General features: G+C 46.0%; 1 protein-coding gene across 1 annotated transcript in view; it reads right to left on the bottom strand.

Annotated features, from left to right (window-relative positions):
* LOC104317397 (centrosome-associated protein CEP250-like) overlaps positions 1–17,787 on the bottom strand; it is a 35,421-nt gene that overhangs the window by 13,202 nt on the left and 4,432 nt on the right. Inside the window, exons 5-22 of the mRNA XM_069808035.1 lie at positions 17,511–17,617; positions 15,972–16,199; positions 15,290–15,386; positions 14,699–14,797; positions 13,528–13,689; positions 13,030–13,208; positions 12,395–12,577; positions 11,329–11,473; positions 10,898–11,044; positions 10,471–10,701; positions 7,995–8,188; positions 5,681–5,808; positions 5,306–5,475; positions 4,244–4,423; positions 2,981–3,115; positions 2,494–2,637; positions 1,739–2,040; positions 330–489 (exon numbers count right to left, since the gene is read on the bottom strand). Of these exons, the coding sequence (XP_069664136.1) occupies positions 330–489; positions 1,739–2,040; positions 2,494–2,637; positions 2,981–3,115; positions 4,244–4,423; positions 5,306–5,475; positions 5,681–5,808; positions 7,995–8,188; positions 10,471–10,701; positions 10,898–11,044; positions 11,329–11,473; positions 12,395–12,577; positions 13,030–13,208; positions 13,528–13,689; positions 14,699–14,797; positions 15,290–15,386; positions 15,972–16,199; positions 17,511–17,617 (2,991 nt within the window). The remainder of the gene's footprint in view (positions 1–329; positions 490–1,738; positions 2,041–2,493; positions 2,638–2,980; positions 3,116–4,243; positions 4,424–5,305; positions 5,476–5,680; positions 5,809–7,994; positions 8,189–10,470; positions 10,702–10,897; positions 11,045–11,328; positions 11,474–12,394; positions 12,578–13,029; positions 13,209–13,527; positions 13,690–14,698; positions 14,798–15,289; positions 15,387–15,971; positions 16,200–17,510; positions 17,618–17,787) is intronic.

Here is a 17,787-nt window from a genome sequence, read left to right on the forward strand (position 1 = left end):
ACAGACTGCGATAACCACTTCTGTTTCACAAGATTGCTCAGTGCCCAACAGAGGTAGAAACACCATCTCGGACAACACTTGTAACAGAGATACTGAGAAACTCCAAGGAGTCTTCTGTTTCTCCTCAGAGATTTAATGCCATGAACCATGAGAAAATAGGGGAAAACATAGGCAGAACATAGCAGATCCAGCCTTCACCTCAATGTGCAAAGTCTCTGGGCAGAATACAGAAGAAGTGTACATTGTTGGGAGGGGAAACAAGTTGGGGCCTACAAGCTGAAGGTGGTATTCTATGTCCCTGGAGAAGAGGATGCTAGTGCATAGGTCACCTGGTTGTTGAGCTCTTGTATTTCTCTTCTGTGGTCTGAATGAAGCTGCTGGGCCTGGTGAATAGCAGAAAGAAGCTGAGACACTTCGTTGTGCTGAGCAAGGTTGTTTTCTTCCAGGGTTCTGAGGCTTAGTTCTTTCTCTTCCAGAGACAGAGTCAGCCTGAAAGGGAGAGCATGCAACTCATTACTGCATGGTGTAACATTTAATAAACTCCTAGGACGTCCACCACCAAGGGGAAAATTGCTTTGTCTGCTGAGGTTTGTCTAAACAACTAGGCTGCTTGTCCAGTCCTAAGCCAGGCTGGCAGTCACACCCAAGCATGTGCCCACTACACTTTTTTCCACAGAAGAAAGGTGAACTACTGGCTAAATACCCAATCTTTTTTGAGATGGGAATGTGAATATGAACATAACAAAGTCTTGAAATGAAGACATTAAGAAAGAGGAAAATTTTTCTTTTGACTAATGAGACTCCAATGGAGAGGTTTTGTCAATAATGAAGACACATTTTCTTCCCCTAGCTCACATCTCCTGGTAGGAACAGCAGCAAATGACACCAAGGTGATCTCTGGGGAGTTTCATAAGACTTGCCACCACCCATATTACTTTCAGCTAGAGAAATGAAGGCCAACACCAGAAGTGGTAATGGAGGCTTGGAGGAAATACTCAGATCTTTATATAAGATGCAGGATCCCTCACAGGGGAAGCGAGAGTGCACTGCCTTTTATTTCTCTTCATCAATGAGGATACGCATTGAAGACTGGCAGGACTTTCCCAGGTAAAGTAGCCTACCTACCCCTTCTCTTCTTTCTTGCATTTCTTGGACAGTCAGTAACGTCTGTAACTGTTGGGGCTGGCAAGGACCCTGCTCAAGCCCCTCCAGACACCTGTTGGGATTTTTTGAGGAACAAGGAAACAGATGGCAATAAGAAACATTCTTGTTTCTGGGGTGCCTCAGAGAGGAATCTGGCTTAGTTCAAAATCATGGTTTTAAGATGGTTTCTGCCAACCAAAGGTATCAGGATGGAAGACTGATACAGATCCCAAATGTTTAAAGTTTACTGGACCCAAGGTGGAGATGATGGATTTATCTAGCTCATTATACTGCAGCTCGTCCTGCCTCCTTTGGTGTGTTTCAGGTTTGAAACCCCTGAAAGTTTCATTTAAAAGTATTAACATGCCAACCTAAGAAAAGAACACATCCTTTTAAGGAAAGGACTACTCCAAAAGCCATTGTCTTCAGAATAACTGTAACTGAAGGATTAAAAGAAAAGAAAATGAAACACATCTGCATGGATAGTTCAGAACTCTGCTTTTTAGGAAATACTTCCAGAGCTATTTCTATATGCAAAGATCTGAAAGAGGGAATCCATTAAACAGAACGGAGAGTCTCACAGGTTTTCATTTACCTGTCTTTTTCACCCTCTAGGACCTTCAACAAAGCCTGAAATTCTGTGTTGTGACGCTCCACTTCTTCCCATTGACTCCTTTCCCCCTCCAATGACCGCAGACGCACTTGCAGCTCTTTGTTCTGATGTTGTACCTCCTCCCATTGACTACTCTTCTCCTCCAGGATTTTCTGGAGGTGCACAACCTCCAGCACCTTTTGCCTTGACAGTTCCTGAGCCTCACTCAGATCTTGCTGAGCTTTGCGGCCAGTCACTTGCTGGGAATCTTCAGAGGCTGCTAGCTGAGATGTCAACTCTTCCACCTCAAGTAAAACATAACAAAGCAGTCAAAGACTACAGCTTGTCGCTGTCAGCCATATCATATACTGTGAGGAAAGGGAAAGAACAACTTTAAATTTAACCCAATCACGAGAGTACCAGATTCAGAATGGATACAGCTGACTTGTTTAAAAATCTAACGTGGGTCACCATGTTCATCCGAAAAACCACCTTAAAAAACAAGGCTAGCAGTAACAGGCCAGCAGAAATCCATTTTGATGATTGCTGGCAAACAGGCAAAAGGACTAGCCCCTATGTGCAGGGCAGCAGCTGAGATTCAGCTGACTAGTAAGTCTCCTTCAGACCAGCTGAGATGGAGACCACAGTATGATGGCAGTCAGAGGGATTACCCCTTCAGCCTGCACTGCAATGGAAAGGCAAGAAGGGGAGAGACCACCTGTTTGATGACTGGAGTATCTTATTGCTGTTTCAGTCACCTGTTTTTGTAGAACATCCCTCTGCTGAAGAAGGATATTCATTTCCTCTTTGAGGGTTTTGATTTCTTCCTTGTGCCTCTTTTCCACTGTCTTGATCTTACCCTGAGTTTCCTGCAGCTCTGCTTGCAGCTTTTCTGTGATGTTCTGTAAACACAAATGGGGAGCAAATTACTGGGACCTGCCATCAGGTTCAGCTTTTTCCTCTTTCTGTCTCAAAAATCACATTCATTCAGCCACTTCTTTCTGCTTTTCTACCCAGCCCTGCTTCCACTGTAACCCTTCCTTCCTATCGCTGATCTCTGGAGCTTACCAGGCTCTGTCCTTTCAGTGCCTGCAATAGCCCTTGTCTCCTCAAGTCCCAGGACTCATGTTTTATGTCCTTTTTACTGCTCTTCACTCTGTTACCTGGTGCTCTCAGCCTCTCTCTCAGCTTACAGCCAATTGCCAGCTGCCTGTTCTTTCAGCCTACCCTATTAGTCAGACTTACCTGCCCATTCTCTTGCTGCTCTTTCACCTCATGCCTGAGCTGCTCTAGCTGCTGGCAGGCTTCTCTTAACTCTCCCTGAGTTTGGAGTAGTGTCTCTAATAAAGCATCCTTCTCACTCTCTTTTTCTAGCAGGACCTGCACAGAAATAAAGAGAAGACAGGTTTAAACTTCCCATACAAAATTCGTGTGGCAAGGCTCAAAGACTGGTGGTGTAACGCATTCTCAAAGCACTATGCTGCTGGTCTCCTAGGTCATTATCTGCCAGCTTGGAAACACAGCTTCCTAAGAGAGACTGGCAGTATAAACATGGTCCATCCACGGTCCATCTGTGATTGAATCTCCAACAAACTCTTGGTTGTCTAACAGGAAAAAGTGTGTCATTTCTCAAGTGTCTCACTTTGCTGGTGAGGGTATCCCTCGTCTTCTGCTGTGTCCTGTTTGTCTAGCAACTTTTGCACCTAGTTGGCAGTAGAGAAAACACAAGACTGCCAGAGGGCTGAAGCTAGCAGTTCCTTCAGAAAACTCATGTATTCTAAGTAAGGTTTGGTGAAAATTACTTCAGTTTTAAGGTATTCAGTAGACTTTAGGAAAGTACTGACATTACAGGGACACACTGTCATCTCTGAGCACTGCCCTGTCATTTCAGTAACTCTAGACACAATTGGGGGTACTGCTGTCCCTAGGCAGTCTGCATAAAGAGGACTTTGGGTAGGACACAAGGAAGACTGTCAGCGTATAACAGGGTTGCTTCGGCAAGGGGATCTGGGCACAAAATAGCTTACCAGCAAGTGACTTCAAACACAGCCCAGAATACACCTCTGTTTGACTGCTCAGAAATATTTCAGAGAAGTCTTTAAAAAGATTTTTCTTTTGTCAACAATCCTGCCACAACCCCCTATGCCTCCCAGACAAAAAACCCATCCTTGTGGGGATTCAGTCCTACAAACTCAGTTTGGTCTTTAATGGAGTTAAGTAAACATCAAAAGAGGACCATTCAGAGAACTGTGTAGATACTCTGAGGTAAGTCTTAAAAAAAACAGAACACAATAGCAGCAAAAAAATCTAAAATGAAAGGTGACATTTCTGCCTGGCTTCCTATAAGAGGACTCATTCCTAGTCCCAAAGATAGTCCTGCTCACCTTTCACGTCACCAAATTCAATGTAGAAAACATCTAAGGCATGCTCCACACAGCCTGATACCCAGCCATCTCCCACAGCTCTAGCCTTGCAAAAAACCACACCAATTCTCCTTTCAGTCTTTACCTCTTGCTTGGCTTTTTCAACTCTGGTTCGTTCCTTTTCTTGTTCAGCTTCCATGGTAGCAACTTTCTGCTTCATATCAAACAGCTTCTTCTCGTGCTCCCCTTCTGTCTCTGCCTTCTCCTTTTCCCATTTCTGCAGCATCTCTTGCAGTTCTGAATGGTGCCCTTCCCGCTCGCTTGCCTGATGAGGGGAGAAAAAGGCTTCAAGATGGAGTCACAGCCAAGCTCCTCAAGAAAAAATGTGAAGCTTCATACTTCCCACAAGCCCCCATCTCAAGAGTGCACAGTAGTGGCTTTGTGCCCCCCATAAATCATGTCCTATCAAGGAACTTAATAGGAGGGTCAGCAGGTGGAAGAATCATAGAATCCTTTAGGTTGCAAAAGACCTTTAAGATCATTGAGTCCAACTATTAAGAAAAGGAGATGTTACCTTCCCCTCTCTGGCGGCTGCCTGTTTCCTAGCACCTCTCGCCTGCGGGATTTCCCTCTAGTCTCAGAGTCTCTATTTTCAAAGCTCAACTCCATTCTCATCGAGGAAAAGATGCAGATGGACTGCAGGGTGAGAAAGAGGCCAGCACCCCGATGCCCTAGTCACAAGATGGGCCACGAACTCAAGTTCAAGCCCAGGAACGAGGGGCTGTTCCATCTGTTCTGTATGCTTTAAGCCCAAAGATAACACCTCTGTCAACCGTGAAAGGACAGAAAGAAAGGAACAAAGTTCCCACGACTGCAGTTGGCAGGAAAGTTAGGAGTCTACTTCATGGTAGACAGGAGTCTGGTAAGATCCTACCCCTTTACTGCCATGCCTTGGGTGGGGACCACCCAACCTTCTGCTCAACTCGTCTTAGGCCCACACGGAATCCGTGGCTTGCATTTACTGTCCCGGCATAGTCCTGTAGGTCTTCACGTGCTTTCAAGTGCGAGCTCTTGGCTCTGCTGCCTGGCCTAGCAACGCGTGGCCTATGACAGACGCTTGCTGCCATTTCACACGCTCAGGCTATTATTCTTCTAAAGCCAGCCCACAAAGCTTGCCTCAAGACTTCAGAAGCATATTGTTTCCTACCAGCTCTTGCAGGAGCTTGTTTATTTCCACTTCGTGATCCGTTTCCCGAAGTTTGAGGGTATCGTTATACTGCTCTTCTGCCCGCAAGAGCTGTTGCGCCATGTTTTCCCGTTCCTGCTTCATGAGAGATCTCTCTGCTTCCAGCTCACATTGAAGGCACTTCACCTCCCCTGCAAACGTGACAAATGGCAAGATTCAGGGCCTACACAAACAGCAGTTCTGACTTCACTAACCTTAAGCCATTTGAATTTCAGTGTAGGAGGGATCTGTCCCCAGCTCCTTCACTCCTTAGAAGCACTGCAGATGGAGAGCTATTTTTATACCATCCTCCCTAGGCAGGGGGGTCACCAGAAACAAAGCACATGAGGCTCTCACCTTGTATCACCTCCTTGGCCTGCCTGACTGTCTGAAGTTGGATTTCAAGCTGACTCCTGGCGATCTCCAGCTGACATAAGCGCTGCTGAGCCTCAAACAGGCTGGATTCCAGGGTCTCCCTCCCGGCCCTACAAGACGCCAATACGGAGAGAAATGAGTTTCTTGCTCCTGACGCCCACAGGGAGTTAGTCCAGTAGGAGCTGGTTCAAGATCCCTACCCCTCAGTTCGGAAAATGGGTTGCATGGAAACTGGTACACAGAAGGCATATTTCTGCCATTTAAAAGAGCAATGCAGGCCCCTCCGAGGGAATGCCCAGGCTTTACTTATGACCTAGCGTAACACAGAAAGCCCAGCCGAGTTTGATCTCCATCGCCAAATCTTAAATTGCTATTGTCTGATCTATGACGCACGGGTAGCTGTGCTCACAAAGTCTGTGCCAGCAAGCAAAAGCCCAGCCTCTGCTCACAGCCCTTTGCTCATCGTCACTTCCAGGTTGCTCTGCAGGGGCGCAGAGTAAGAGCATCTCCCTGGCTGACTCGTGACTTTTTGATGCTGTTCGTAGTGTACATACAGGGAGGTGATCTTCCAGACTCCCTATATTTCAAAGGGACTAAAGCAATACATCAGATGATACAGTAAAAGCTCATGCTTGTAAGCAGCATTTGTAAGAAATCTGAACTAGATTTTACCTGAACAAGGACTACCTGAAAGGAGAGACAGGTAGCCTTCAGTTTAAACTCTTGGAAGTTCACGAGAAAAACTTCCTACTTTTCTCTAAGCGTTGCTAACTAAGCAGGCAGTAGCCCAAATGGCTTGCCGCTCTTTAAAATGGAAGTTGTAGTACTGCGGAGGCAAATTGTTACATCCATAGACTTCAACCAGCTGCTGCGTATGACACACAGGACTCTGCAACCAGGAGCTGAAGTTGCCTCCCTGATCTAACACGGCGTCCTGTGTGCCAGGTTCCTACCATACACAGCACTGCCTCACTAGAACAGGCGTGCAACCAGGATAACATCCTTCAGGGTAAAGGGGCACCCGAGTGGTACAACACTAAGACCCACAACAGTAGGATTTCACTGCTTTGATGGACGATGGAGGATGTATCTTCAAGAAGGAGAACAAGCACATATTTCTGACTACGCCAATGTCTGGCAGTCCAAAGTAAATATGCTCCATTTTAAGGATAAATCAAAGTCAGTCTCTAAAACAGAACAGAGAAGATAAGAGTCCAAAACTGTGACGACAACAACAGGCTCTTGAGAACAACATCTGGCAAGAATAGTTGCTGCAGCCCAATAATTGACAGAACATAATTCAGCTGGATCAACTAAGAGGAGCTGGAGCTCAGAAGCAGCAGCAGCTCTCAAGAAACAGACTGAGTCTAAATGGTGTTTATCAGCCTTGCTAACAACATACTCTGGAGTGGTAAGGCGTCAAAGTCAAGAAGCGTGACAAACAATCTCGCATTTGTACAGCTCTGCAAGGTCAGGAGTCTTCTAAAAAAGACCTGAGAGGAGGACAAACATCTCCATACGTTGGGTAGTTTGGGGTTGGTTTTTTTTTTTAAAAGCAGAACTTGTCACACGTGATCTTAGAAACCTGATCCAGCAGAAGGACAAAATCTTGTTCCTGCCCTGCATAAACTCCTCCATGATGTCTATCTCAAAACAGCACGTGGTAGGGAGTACCGGACCCACACATCAATGATGGGCAACAATTCCCGCAGACTGGCGAGCATTCAAAAGAGGCTTCCCTGCTGCTGGTGTAACCAACTCTAGGTCCTGCACCACAGGTAACAAGAGTTAGACTAGAAACAGTAGGCCCTCAAGATTTTCAGCACGAGCCTCTAGCTTCACCCTAAATGGCAGTGTCCTACTCGCAATGTCCGTACGTAATAGACTTGAATTCTGAAGATCCCCTGTCAAACTACTTGATAAGGAACGATCCAAGTTCAAACGCGCAGAACGAGAAACCAAAACCAGAGAGAAGCTTTGGGTTTCAGTAAACATCTGCATGGTTTAATTATTACTCAGTGCAGAGCCAAGCTGGCTTGCTCTGGACTTCACACAGGAACGTGCAAGGGGACGTAAACATGAGCCAAAGGCTCAGGAGAGCTTTGTTAGCTTTAGCTGTCAGAAAAATAACATTCAAATCACAGTATACTTTTTTTTTTTTTTTCCTCGAGATTCTTCCATTTTCTGTCCAGCTGAAAAGCATACAGGATGCAATGAATCCTCGTGTAATGGTTATCACCTCTATAATTACAGACATTAAATAATCTCCTGCCTAGGGTCTCCCCCCTGCCTTTACCTGGCCTCTGCCAGCTGCTCTGCAAGGCCTCGTCTGTCCCGCTCCGTGGCTGCCAGTCGCACCTCTAAGGCAGCTTTCTCATGCACCAGCAATTCCTTCTCCTTGGACACCTTGGCCAGTGCCTGCCCTTGGCGAGAGGACTCCTGCCGCAACTGCTCCAGACCACTGCTAGCTGACTCTTGCTGGCGGTGAACCTGAAAGCGGGACAAAATACAGTTAGAGTCCTTTCTCTGGAGTTCTGTGCAGAGCCAGCCAGTGCCACTTCTGAATCAGCTAGAGGAGAAAGAGCTCCGGTACTCTGGCCTGAAAGTTTAAGAGCATCTGCTTCGTGCCGCCCTAACACCCTGGGCTGCCAAAAGGCACTAGGGCTGTTAACCTGAAAGCGATGTGTAAGGCCCTACTGGGTTGCCTGGGACCAGACGGCCCCTTCAGGACAAACGTACACACCCAGACCACATCTTTTCACGCAAAAATACCACATCTTCCACAACTGCCACCTTGCAAACTAAAATTCTATCAGAATCTATTCCAGTGCTGGGAATTTTCAGGAACCGTTGAGCAAGAGCAACTTTGCTCGCCAAACAAAGTGGAAATACACATGGTTTCTCCTTCTAGAAGAAGAAAAACCAACATCAAAGCGTCACCTTGTCGCAGAACACCACCACACACCTACTTCAGTGTGTACGGCAGTTGGATGCAATGAGGTGATCCTTGGCAGGGAAACAGCCCTTGTGGTGAGCAGTGTCATTTAGTGATTTACGGAAGTCCGGCTGGTGTGGCCAAAGAGATGGTAGACTCTACTTGGACAGTAGTTCGTGTCAACAATACTGTTTACTTGTCTTACACAAAGAAGTTGTCTAATACACCTTGCTGGTATTCAAGCTTGAAAATTAACCATGATTTTTTAGCTTTTTTCTTCAGTGTAACACCTCTGCTGGGTATTTGCCAATCATACCACATACTCCAAAACTCCAAGACTGTCTAACAGGGAACAGACCTTCAGAAACAAACAATTCTCCTCTCAAAGTTATGCCATAAGACCTAAGATTGTACATTCTGAAACTGACACTGAAATGATGACAAACTCCCTAGTCTGCTCCAATGACATGATTCTCCCACACTGTTTTCCAGGGTACCAAAATCCATTAGTCCAGAGTGAAGTCCTGTATGATCACCTATTTCTCATCTTCTTCAAAGCCTATAGAGACTCTAATAATTCATACAATCATAGAATCATTTAGGTTGGAAAAGGCCTTTAAGATCATTGAGTCCAACCATAAACCTAACACTGCCAAGTTCACCACTAAACCATGTCCCTAAGCACCACATATATGCATCTTTTAAACACCTCCAAGGATGCTGACTCAACCACTTCCCTGGACAGCCTGTTCCAATGCTTGATAACCTTTTCAGTGAAGAAATATTTTCAAATATCCAATCTATATCTCTCCTGGTGCAACCTGAGGCCGTAGACTCTCATCCTATCACTTGTTACTCGGGAAAAGTTACCAACACCCACCTTGCTACAACCTCCTTTTGGGTAGTTGTAGAGAGCAATAAGGTCTCCCCTCAGCCTCCTTTTCTCCAGGCTAAACAACCCCAGTTTCCTCAGCCGCTCCTCATAAGACTTGTTCTCTAGACCCTTCACCAGCCTCATTGCTCTTCTTGGGACATGCTTAGTCACCTCAATGTCTTACTTCTAGTGAGGGGCCCAAAACTGAAGACAGTATTTGAGGTGCCACGCTGCCAGTGCCGAGTACAGGGGGACAATCACTTCCCTCGTCCTGCTGGCCACACTATTTCTGATACAAGCCAGGATGCTACTGGCCTTCTGGGCCACCTGGGCACACTGCTGGCTCATATTCAGCCAGCTGTCGACCGTCGCTCCCAGGTCCTTTTCCCCTAGGCAGGTTTCCAACCACAATGTTGCACGTGTATCTTAAAATACAGTTTCAACAATTGCAGGATGTCATTCCCGTTCTTAGCAGTACAAGACAGCAGACACTGCCTCGCCGCTTTGTCCCGCCCTCTAGGGCCCAACAAGCAGAGCTTGTAAAGTTGCAGACTTCACAACAAAAAGCATAAATAGAAACATGCAGCCCCGGGGGTTTTTGGCCTCAGAAAATGGGTGAAGAGCTACCCTGTTTGCTTCTTTCGACGCATGTGAGAGTAGTAGCCTCACGCAGATTCGTGGGCAAGGCAAATCACCTCTCTGCAGCTTATCAAAAGCCAAAAAAGAGGCCAACACAGACAGGTGGATTAAAGGAATCTGTAGAAGCAGAGGACGACCCAGAGAATTGCACAACAGCTCTGCAAGCCATCAACACACTTCCAGAAGGAAGTAAACAATGCCGCCTGACCCCCAGCGCTACCAAGTGTCTCCTTGACAAAAAACACTGCAGAATCCAACAGATACAGCTTCACTGAGCCAAGCAGCCAAAAGCCCACCCAGAAAGCACCAGGTTTTTGGTCTCACCTCAATGAGTTTCTCTTGGGTTTCTGCCTTCTCCTCTGCCAGCATCCTCAGCTCTGCCTGCAGCCCCTCCTGTTGCTCCTCTGCTTTCTTCAGCAGCTGCTCCAGGTGGGCTTTCTCTGCGCTCAGCGCCTCATTTGTTCTTTCACACAAGTTCAGCTTCTCCTGGCCAGAGATCTTTGCTTTCTCCATCTCGTCCACTTTGCCTGACAGAACGTCATACTCTTGCTCCAGCTACACTTGCAGAAGCACAGAGGAAATAAAATAACAGTAAGATTTACTCTGTAGGAGCTTTGGCTTGGACAGAGAAAAGAGCAATGTTTCCATATTCAGACAGTCATACTGTCCGAAGGCAAGAAGCCTGAGAAGCAGCAGCAGCAGCAGCAGCTGGAGACAAACACCTGGCAAGATCTTTGACAACTCTGCTCACCTGCAACACAAGTTTGTTCAGCTGCACCTTATCCAACGCAAGAGCTTCATTGATACTGCTCATGTTCGCTGCTGCAACGTGTAGATCGGCTATTTCAGCAGTCAGCTTGTTCTGAGCCCCTGTCAACTCTGCTACTGACTGCTCTGCCTGAAGAGACAAAAGAACAACATGACAACAAAGACAGGAAAATCCCTGACCTCAAGCAGCAACTCCAGATCCCCTGTTGTGTCTCTGACACACTCCCAGTTCAGCGTTCCCAACAAGCACGTGGGCACTAACGACACCGCAGAGCCTCTGTGGTCTGATCGCCATTTTCCAAGAAGGACAACAACATTGTCCCTGTCTTCTACTGCCAGAAACAGCATCTGTGGTGGTCTTGCTATCACAACTGCCTCTTCCACAAGTGCTGCCTCGGAATAAGGTGACCATACCTTTTCCAGTGCAACGGTAAGCTCGTGTTTCTCTTGCTTCAGCAGATCCCTCTGAAGGTGCGATTCCTCCAGCATCTCTCTTGCGACTACCAACTCGCTCTGTAATAATGAGTGTTCTCCTTCAAGTGCAGCTAAGTCCTTCAGTCTATGAGAAGGGGAAAGACAAACAGGTTTTTAATGTAAAAACATTCTCATTTCCAAAACCAAGAGTACATCCTATGTCCCAGATATGGCAGTTTGAATTATTTCCAACAGCTTTCTATTTACACCTAAAGAATGCTGGAATTTCCTGACTAGAGCTGCATCACTCTTTGTCATGGCTGCAGGTGAAACGTTTGTCATAGAGCAAGTAAAACAAGCTTCCAGAAATCACAGGAAGTTTCCAAAAAGTTCAGGTGCTCTCAACAGCCTCCTGCCTCTTAGTTCTCTCTCTCCTTTCCAAAGTTCTTCTTTGGGTAAAACATGACTTCTAAACTCTGGATTAATATTCCCACAATTACACTTGCCTTCAGCAGTGAAACGATGAAAGAGCCTGCAATCTATCTGGGGAGGAGATGTGTATGAATCTCCAATCCAATAATCACAGGATCACAGGATGATTCAGGCTGGCAGGGACCCCAGAAGGCCTCTAGCCCAATCTTCAGCTCAAAGCAGCTGGGGTCAGCTATGGGATCAGTCCAGGTTGCTCAAGGCTCTATCCAGTTGGGTCTTCCCAATTTCCAGGGGTGGAATCTGCAGCACCTCTCTGAGCAACCTGTTCTGCCGCATGATTGCCTTCATGGTTCCATTTCTTTGTTCTCCTTAAATCCAGTCTGAACCTCTCCTGTTTCATCTTATGCCTGTCATCAACTACTCTGGTCAGGTTTGGAGTGATTTTTTTCAAGGGTCATAAAGAAAGTACAAGGAGGCAGCTATGCTATATTTCAGTAGGTAGCCAGACCTGCCGATGTGCTTCCTTCCCTTTCTATGCCACAAATGATGGGCATGAGAAAATTCATTCCTTTACCATGGGCCTCCTAAAGTCCAGCAATGCCCACCCCTGCACAGAGAAGGCTTTAACGCTCACAGGAGCTCCCGGTCACGACATGCTCTCTCCATCATCTCTTGCTGCTCCACCTTTTCCCCCTGGGCTGAATCTTCCTTCAGCTGCAGTTCAGTGTTACTTTGACGCAGACGCGAGGCTTCTTGCTCCGTTAATTCAAGCTGTTGCCGTAGCTCTTCCCTGGTTTTCTCAAGGTTTGCACAGTCACTGCAGAGACAAAGCTCAGTTAGAAGAAGGAAGAGGCCTGAAGAGTCACGGATCCCATTTTCATCATTCCAGGATAGAGTTGTGGGGAGCACGGTAAGGAAGAACTTGCTCTTCCCCTTGCAATGTAACTGAAGAGGGAAAGAGAAAGAAAGGCAGGATTTGCCTTCATTCAGTGAGAAGCAGTGGCTAGGAAAGGGCATGCAAAGAACAGACTTCAGACAAGCAGCATGTTGAGAGGGAGGCGTCTTGTCTTCCAACATCACTCTGAAACTGCAAGACAGCCTGAGGATTTACAGTAGAGCATAGAAAGCAGTGACAGGAGGATGCTAAAGTGCCAAAGAGAGGCATACCCGTGGTAGGGCAGGCGAGTTCTTTGCCCAGTAACACTGCTGAACTCCCAGAACTGGAAGCAAGATTGCTTCTAGAACACAGGAGGAGGACAAAACACTTACCTTCTGAGTGCTTCTACCAGAGACTGGAGGTGCTGCCGGTGGCTGCTGGATGACTTGCATTCCTCCTCCAGTTGCTCAAGCCTTTGCTGCAGGTTCCTGCACTTCTCTTCCTGCTGTCTGTGCTGGTGCAGCAGGAAACTGATAGAGTCCTGCCTGGCAGAAAGCTCTTCTTTTAGGGCCTGCAAGGAATGGGCAGGGAAGGAGCACAAACAAGCAATAAGGAGCAGGGAAGATGGCACCAGATAGCTGGAAGAAGAAGCAAGCAGAGAGACAGCTCACCTGAAGGCAAAAGCTGTGTGTGATGAGGGAGTGGAGATCAAGGAGAGAAAAGCAGTAGAACACAGAGCTGGCGAGACTGGCAAGGCAATACAGTACCAAGAGAGGGAAGGCTAGAAAGAAACTGGCTAAACTGGCTAAGTAAATGGAAAGGTTTCAAGCTAAGCGAGGCATTAGCAGCTGAGCCTGTGGCCAGTGGTGAAGACAAGCAGAAACCCTCACCTGCGTTGCTCCTCGCCTCCTTGCCAGTGCTTCCTGAACCAATACAAAGGCATGCTCTGCATCAACGGAGCTCAGACAAGAGAGGATGGTGCTAGACTCTGCGTGCTGGGAACTGTCAGTGCAGATAATGCTGACCATGCTGTCACTGTCACCTAACACCACCTGAAAGCCCACATCAAGCTGTTACTCTTTGCTCATTCTACTTGGTTTTCTTTATCTAGTTCTCCTTTTTCCTCCCACTTCACCCTAGAGTCATTAAAAACTCAATTCTCTAATTTCTTCGGTCAACAAGGAAGTTTTGTCCCTGTGGCCACAAGTACTCCGGGGGTTTCTGAGTACAACTACTATAAACAAGAAGAAACAAGTGTGAAGTGACTGGAGGCTGCCTGAACACTCAGTTTCTTGAAGCTCTCAGGAAAGATTTTGGTCTCCTTCAACTGCTTAGAGCCACATACACGAGCACCAGATCAACACTGGAAATAGCAATGAAAGGAAACATTAACGCTGCCCAGGGAAGAAGGAAGCTGATGAATACTGGAAAACAGCAACAAAAAAGCTAATGTTTATAATTACTCTGAGTGGTAGCACACGGGGATAAAAATGACAACGCAAGGGGAAATAACTGACTTTGTGATAGGCTGTGTAAGAGATCTGATGATTAAAACCCCCTCCATACAGTGAAGTTTAGGACTAAGTTAAAGTTACCCCTGAACAGTTAGACCAGTTGCAATTCTGGGGAGAAAATGGTCAGTGAATGTAGAGTGAAGGAGCAGAGCTGGCAACTGCATCGATTGAGTCAGTGACCTTTTATAAAAATCTGAAGAACAAGAGAGTCATTGCTCAAGGAGGGTGGGGGAAGCCTCCAAGAAACACGGGAATACAAATGTCAAGTAGCCAACTCAGAAAGCCCAGTCCAAGAGAGACCTAAGTGGGACGGTGAAGGCAAAGGTACTGAAACTTCTTGTGACTCAGCTGAAGTGTCACAGGACAGCCAGCTCAGAAGTTGTAACAGGTTTTACGTCAGAAAAGTGGTATAAAAATTAAACAGCCAGTCGCAGTTAACATAGACACTACACAACATACACATCTATACCCTGGGATAGTCTGTTGCCTTCCTCAAGTACTTTTAAATCACATTTACAGGGATGTGGTCCCAACTCTGTACACTCACCTCAGTTATATCTTTTATCAGCTTTTGGAGGGAACGATTCTCTTCTTTGGCACTTTTAGTCAATGAAGCTTCATATTCTTTCTCTAACCGACTTGCTTCCTGAGAACAGAATAAAGAAAGGGTGGGCAGGGAAGATCTGCTCCCCTCTGTAGCATTCCTATCCTCAGTAGCACTGTCATGCCGATAAGCCTCAGCCCTGGTGAATCCAGTATATTCCTTCCCATATCTGTTCAATTTCTTCTTTGCTAACACTAAGAAGAGAAAGACCAACAGCTAGTTTTTACAGACTGCTATGAAGCTGTCAACTCCAAAGAACTTTGACCCCCAGAGACTTCAAGTCCCAGGCAGAATAGCATTGGTGCAACCCCCCTAAGGAAGACACCTGGATTGTCTGCAGCTCTGCTACCACTGCCTGCACCTGGACTGACTCCACATGTGCCAAACACACAAGGAATGTTTTGGCAATGTGCCTGATGACGTTCCCAGACAGTTAGCATCTTTACCACTCTTTCTCTTGAGGAAGCCACACCTCTTTGTGCTAAGGCTGGAGAGCAAACACTGGGCTATCTCCCAGATAAAGGTAAAACATACTAGAATCTCCACAGTGTCGTTAAGTGTTTTCATGGTCTTCTCCTTCTCCTCGTTCTGCTTCTGAGACTGTACAAGCAAGGCTGAGAGCTCCCGCACCCTGAGAAGAAAAGGTCCATGTGCCATTCCAAAAGCCCTGCACACCATCACCTGTTAAAGGGCTAAGCAGCTCGCAGAAGCATAGCAGAAAAAGTTCAATCCAGAAAATACAGCAAAGGCAGCATTCACCTCTACAGGTTAATAGGCTTGATGTTGCAAAATGGTCCTTCTTTCCCCAAAGGCCTTCTGCACTCAGTCTTGCAAGGAATTGCCAGTACAGAGGTGCTATGTTGCTTATGATGGCCCTGGGCAAATTCGTACCAACTCTAGCACAGCCCTGGGTAGCAACAGGGTTGTACAAGAGACGGAGCTCTCTTTATACTGGTCTCCATTTCTCACCAAGAATCAGTTAAGAGCAAAAACACTGTAATACGCAATCTCTTTTCCAGTCTTGTCTTACTCAGAAGAGCTTCTGTCAGTCAGATGTTTTTTTCTGTCCTTTCTGTTGAAGGCAACAGTTTGACTAGGGACAGCAACAGGGCTGTGCAGAATCAGTGCGTTTTAAATGTGAACACAGCCCACTTATGAATCCAAGCAGCAGCCACAAAAGATAATGTTGGTAATAGCAAGGTTTAAAACACATTACCTGTCTTGAAGCTCTTTCTTCTCCAGGTCCCCCTTGACTGGTAAGCACATCACTTCCTGAGCCTTCTGGTTTATTTTCTGTCCCGCTTGCTGCTGTGCCTGATCCTTCAGGACAGGTTTACCCAGGGTGAAGGACTGCCAGAGCTGTACGCCAGAGTTTAGACGGGAGCAGTTTACAAGTATAGATCCAGAAAGCCTCATTTGCTCTGCCTTCAGCTCTGACAAATCTCTGAAGAAGAATCAAGAAAGACCTAATGTTCGCACCACCATCTTTACCAGCTGACTCACTTCTGAAGCATGTAATTGTGCAACAGTAAAAGCTAGCAGGAAAGATGACATCTTCGTTGGGGGAGAATCATTCATCTGATGCTTTGGGATCAGGACGCATCTTGACAGTTGAGCAGTAAGTCTACAGGATAGTTGAGGAATGAGTCTGTTTTTTCCTCAGAGATAAGAGGAAATATATGGCACGTCCAGAAGGCTTCAAGGACCTCTCATTACTCTTATTAATTGTTGCTCCTGCTCTACCTTATTACATACTCTAACTATCATTAACAGATGTAAGGAATTTTACCAAGGTACCCAGCTTTTATACCTAGGGGATCAGCCTCAAGCAACCTATTATTATCAACATGTGGACTGCTAACAGGCTCATGACAATATCTACCTAATAAACATTTCAGGAAGGTAAGAATAAGGTAAGAACGTAAGAATAAGCCTAGAATGTTCTAACAAAAACGCACAAATAACACAAGAATTAAATAGTAGGTCAGGCATACTCTACACATTAAGGAAGGCTTATAATCAAGTAAGATAGATGGCTGACAGTAACCCAGAGTTTGAAATTGCATGCTGACACCAGAAGAATGTACTATTACGGCTACACTATTTTTGTTTGTGTAGAAGGCAACTGTGAGAAAGGAACCTCAGAGAGCCCAAGAACAAGAAAACAATCATAAAAGGAGGGATCAAACTAAGCAAAATAAATTGGATAAACACAGTAACAGGGGAGAGAAGCTATTCTTTCTCTCAACAATGTTGGTAAAAGAATAAGCAGATACAAACTGACCAGAATAAATGTAAGCTGGAAATGAGAAGAAAAAAAAATACATATATTCATGAATGATCTTTCCATTAGGAGCAAGGGGAAAAGATAGCCAGTGAGATTTAAGGCAGATTTTAATCACTCTGTTAAAGGGACTGCTCTACATGCTGCACGCATAGCTTTGGTGAGTCTCTCCCAACTCGTCCACATATGCCTGTGTCTGTGTTAATATGCCCAAACATCACCATAGCCAAGTCACCTGTTCAGGGCCTCTGCATTGCTTATAGCCCAAGCCCCTCAGTTTTCTCTGAAAACCAGCATCAAACAAAATGATTCTGAAAATAGCCCAAAGCCTGCTTAACGGCATCGCTTCAGACTACCAAAGGAGAAATCGTATCTTTAGCCACAGCTAACGTAACATCAAGGCTCAAAAAGCAGCTGTGAAGGGAAGCTGTGTTTTTTCTGCAATGAGATCTAGCCTTCACTTCTACTCACCGGTCAGTGGCAGTCTTCATTTCCAGGAAATGACGGCGGAAGGTTACTACCTGACGCCATAGGCTGAGTAGACGGCTATGTTCACCCATTAAGTAGCTGTCATAAAGCTAAACACACAAAGACAAAAAGAAATGCCATTTTAGTCTGCTGTCGTGGAATGATTACTGGAAGTGATATATCGATACGTTCCCCCACCCCTCTTAGGGGAAGGTAAACCTCCAGAGTGGAATGCAGTGGATATGCAAGGAATCTGTTCCATAATAATTCCCTAAGCCAC

This window comes from Haliaeetus albicilla, chromosome 2 (assembly GCF_947461875.1).
Source record: "Haliaeetus albicilla chromosome 2, bHalAlb1.1, whole genome shotgun sequence".
Taxonomy (NCBI): Eukaryota; Metazoa; Chordata; class Aves; order Accipitriformes; family Accipitridae; genus Haliaeetus; species Haliaeetus albicilla.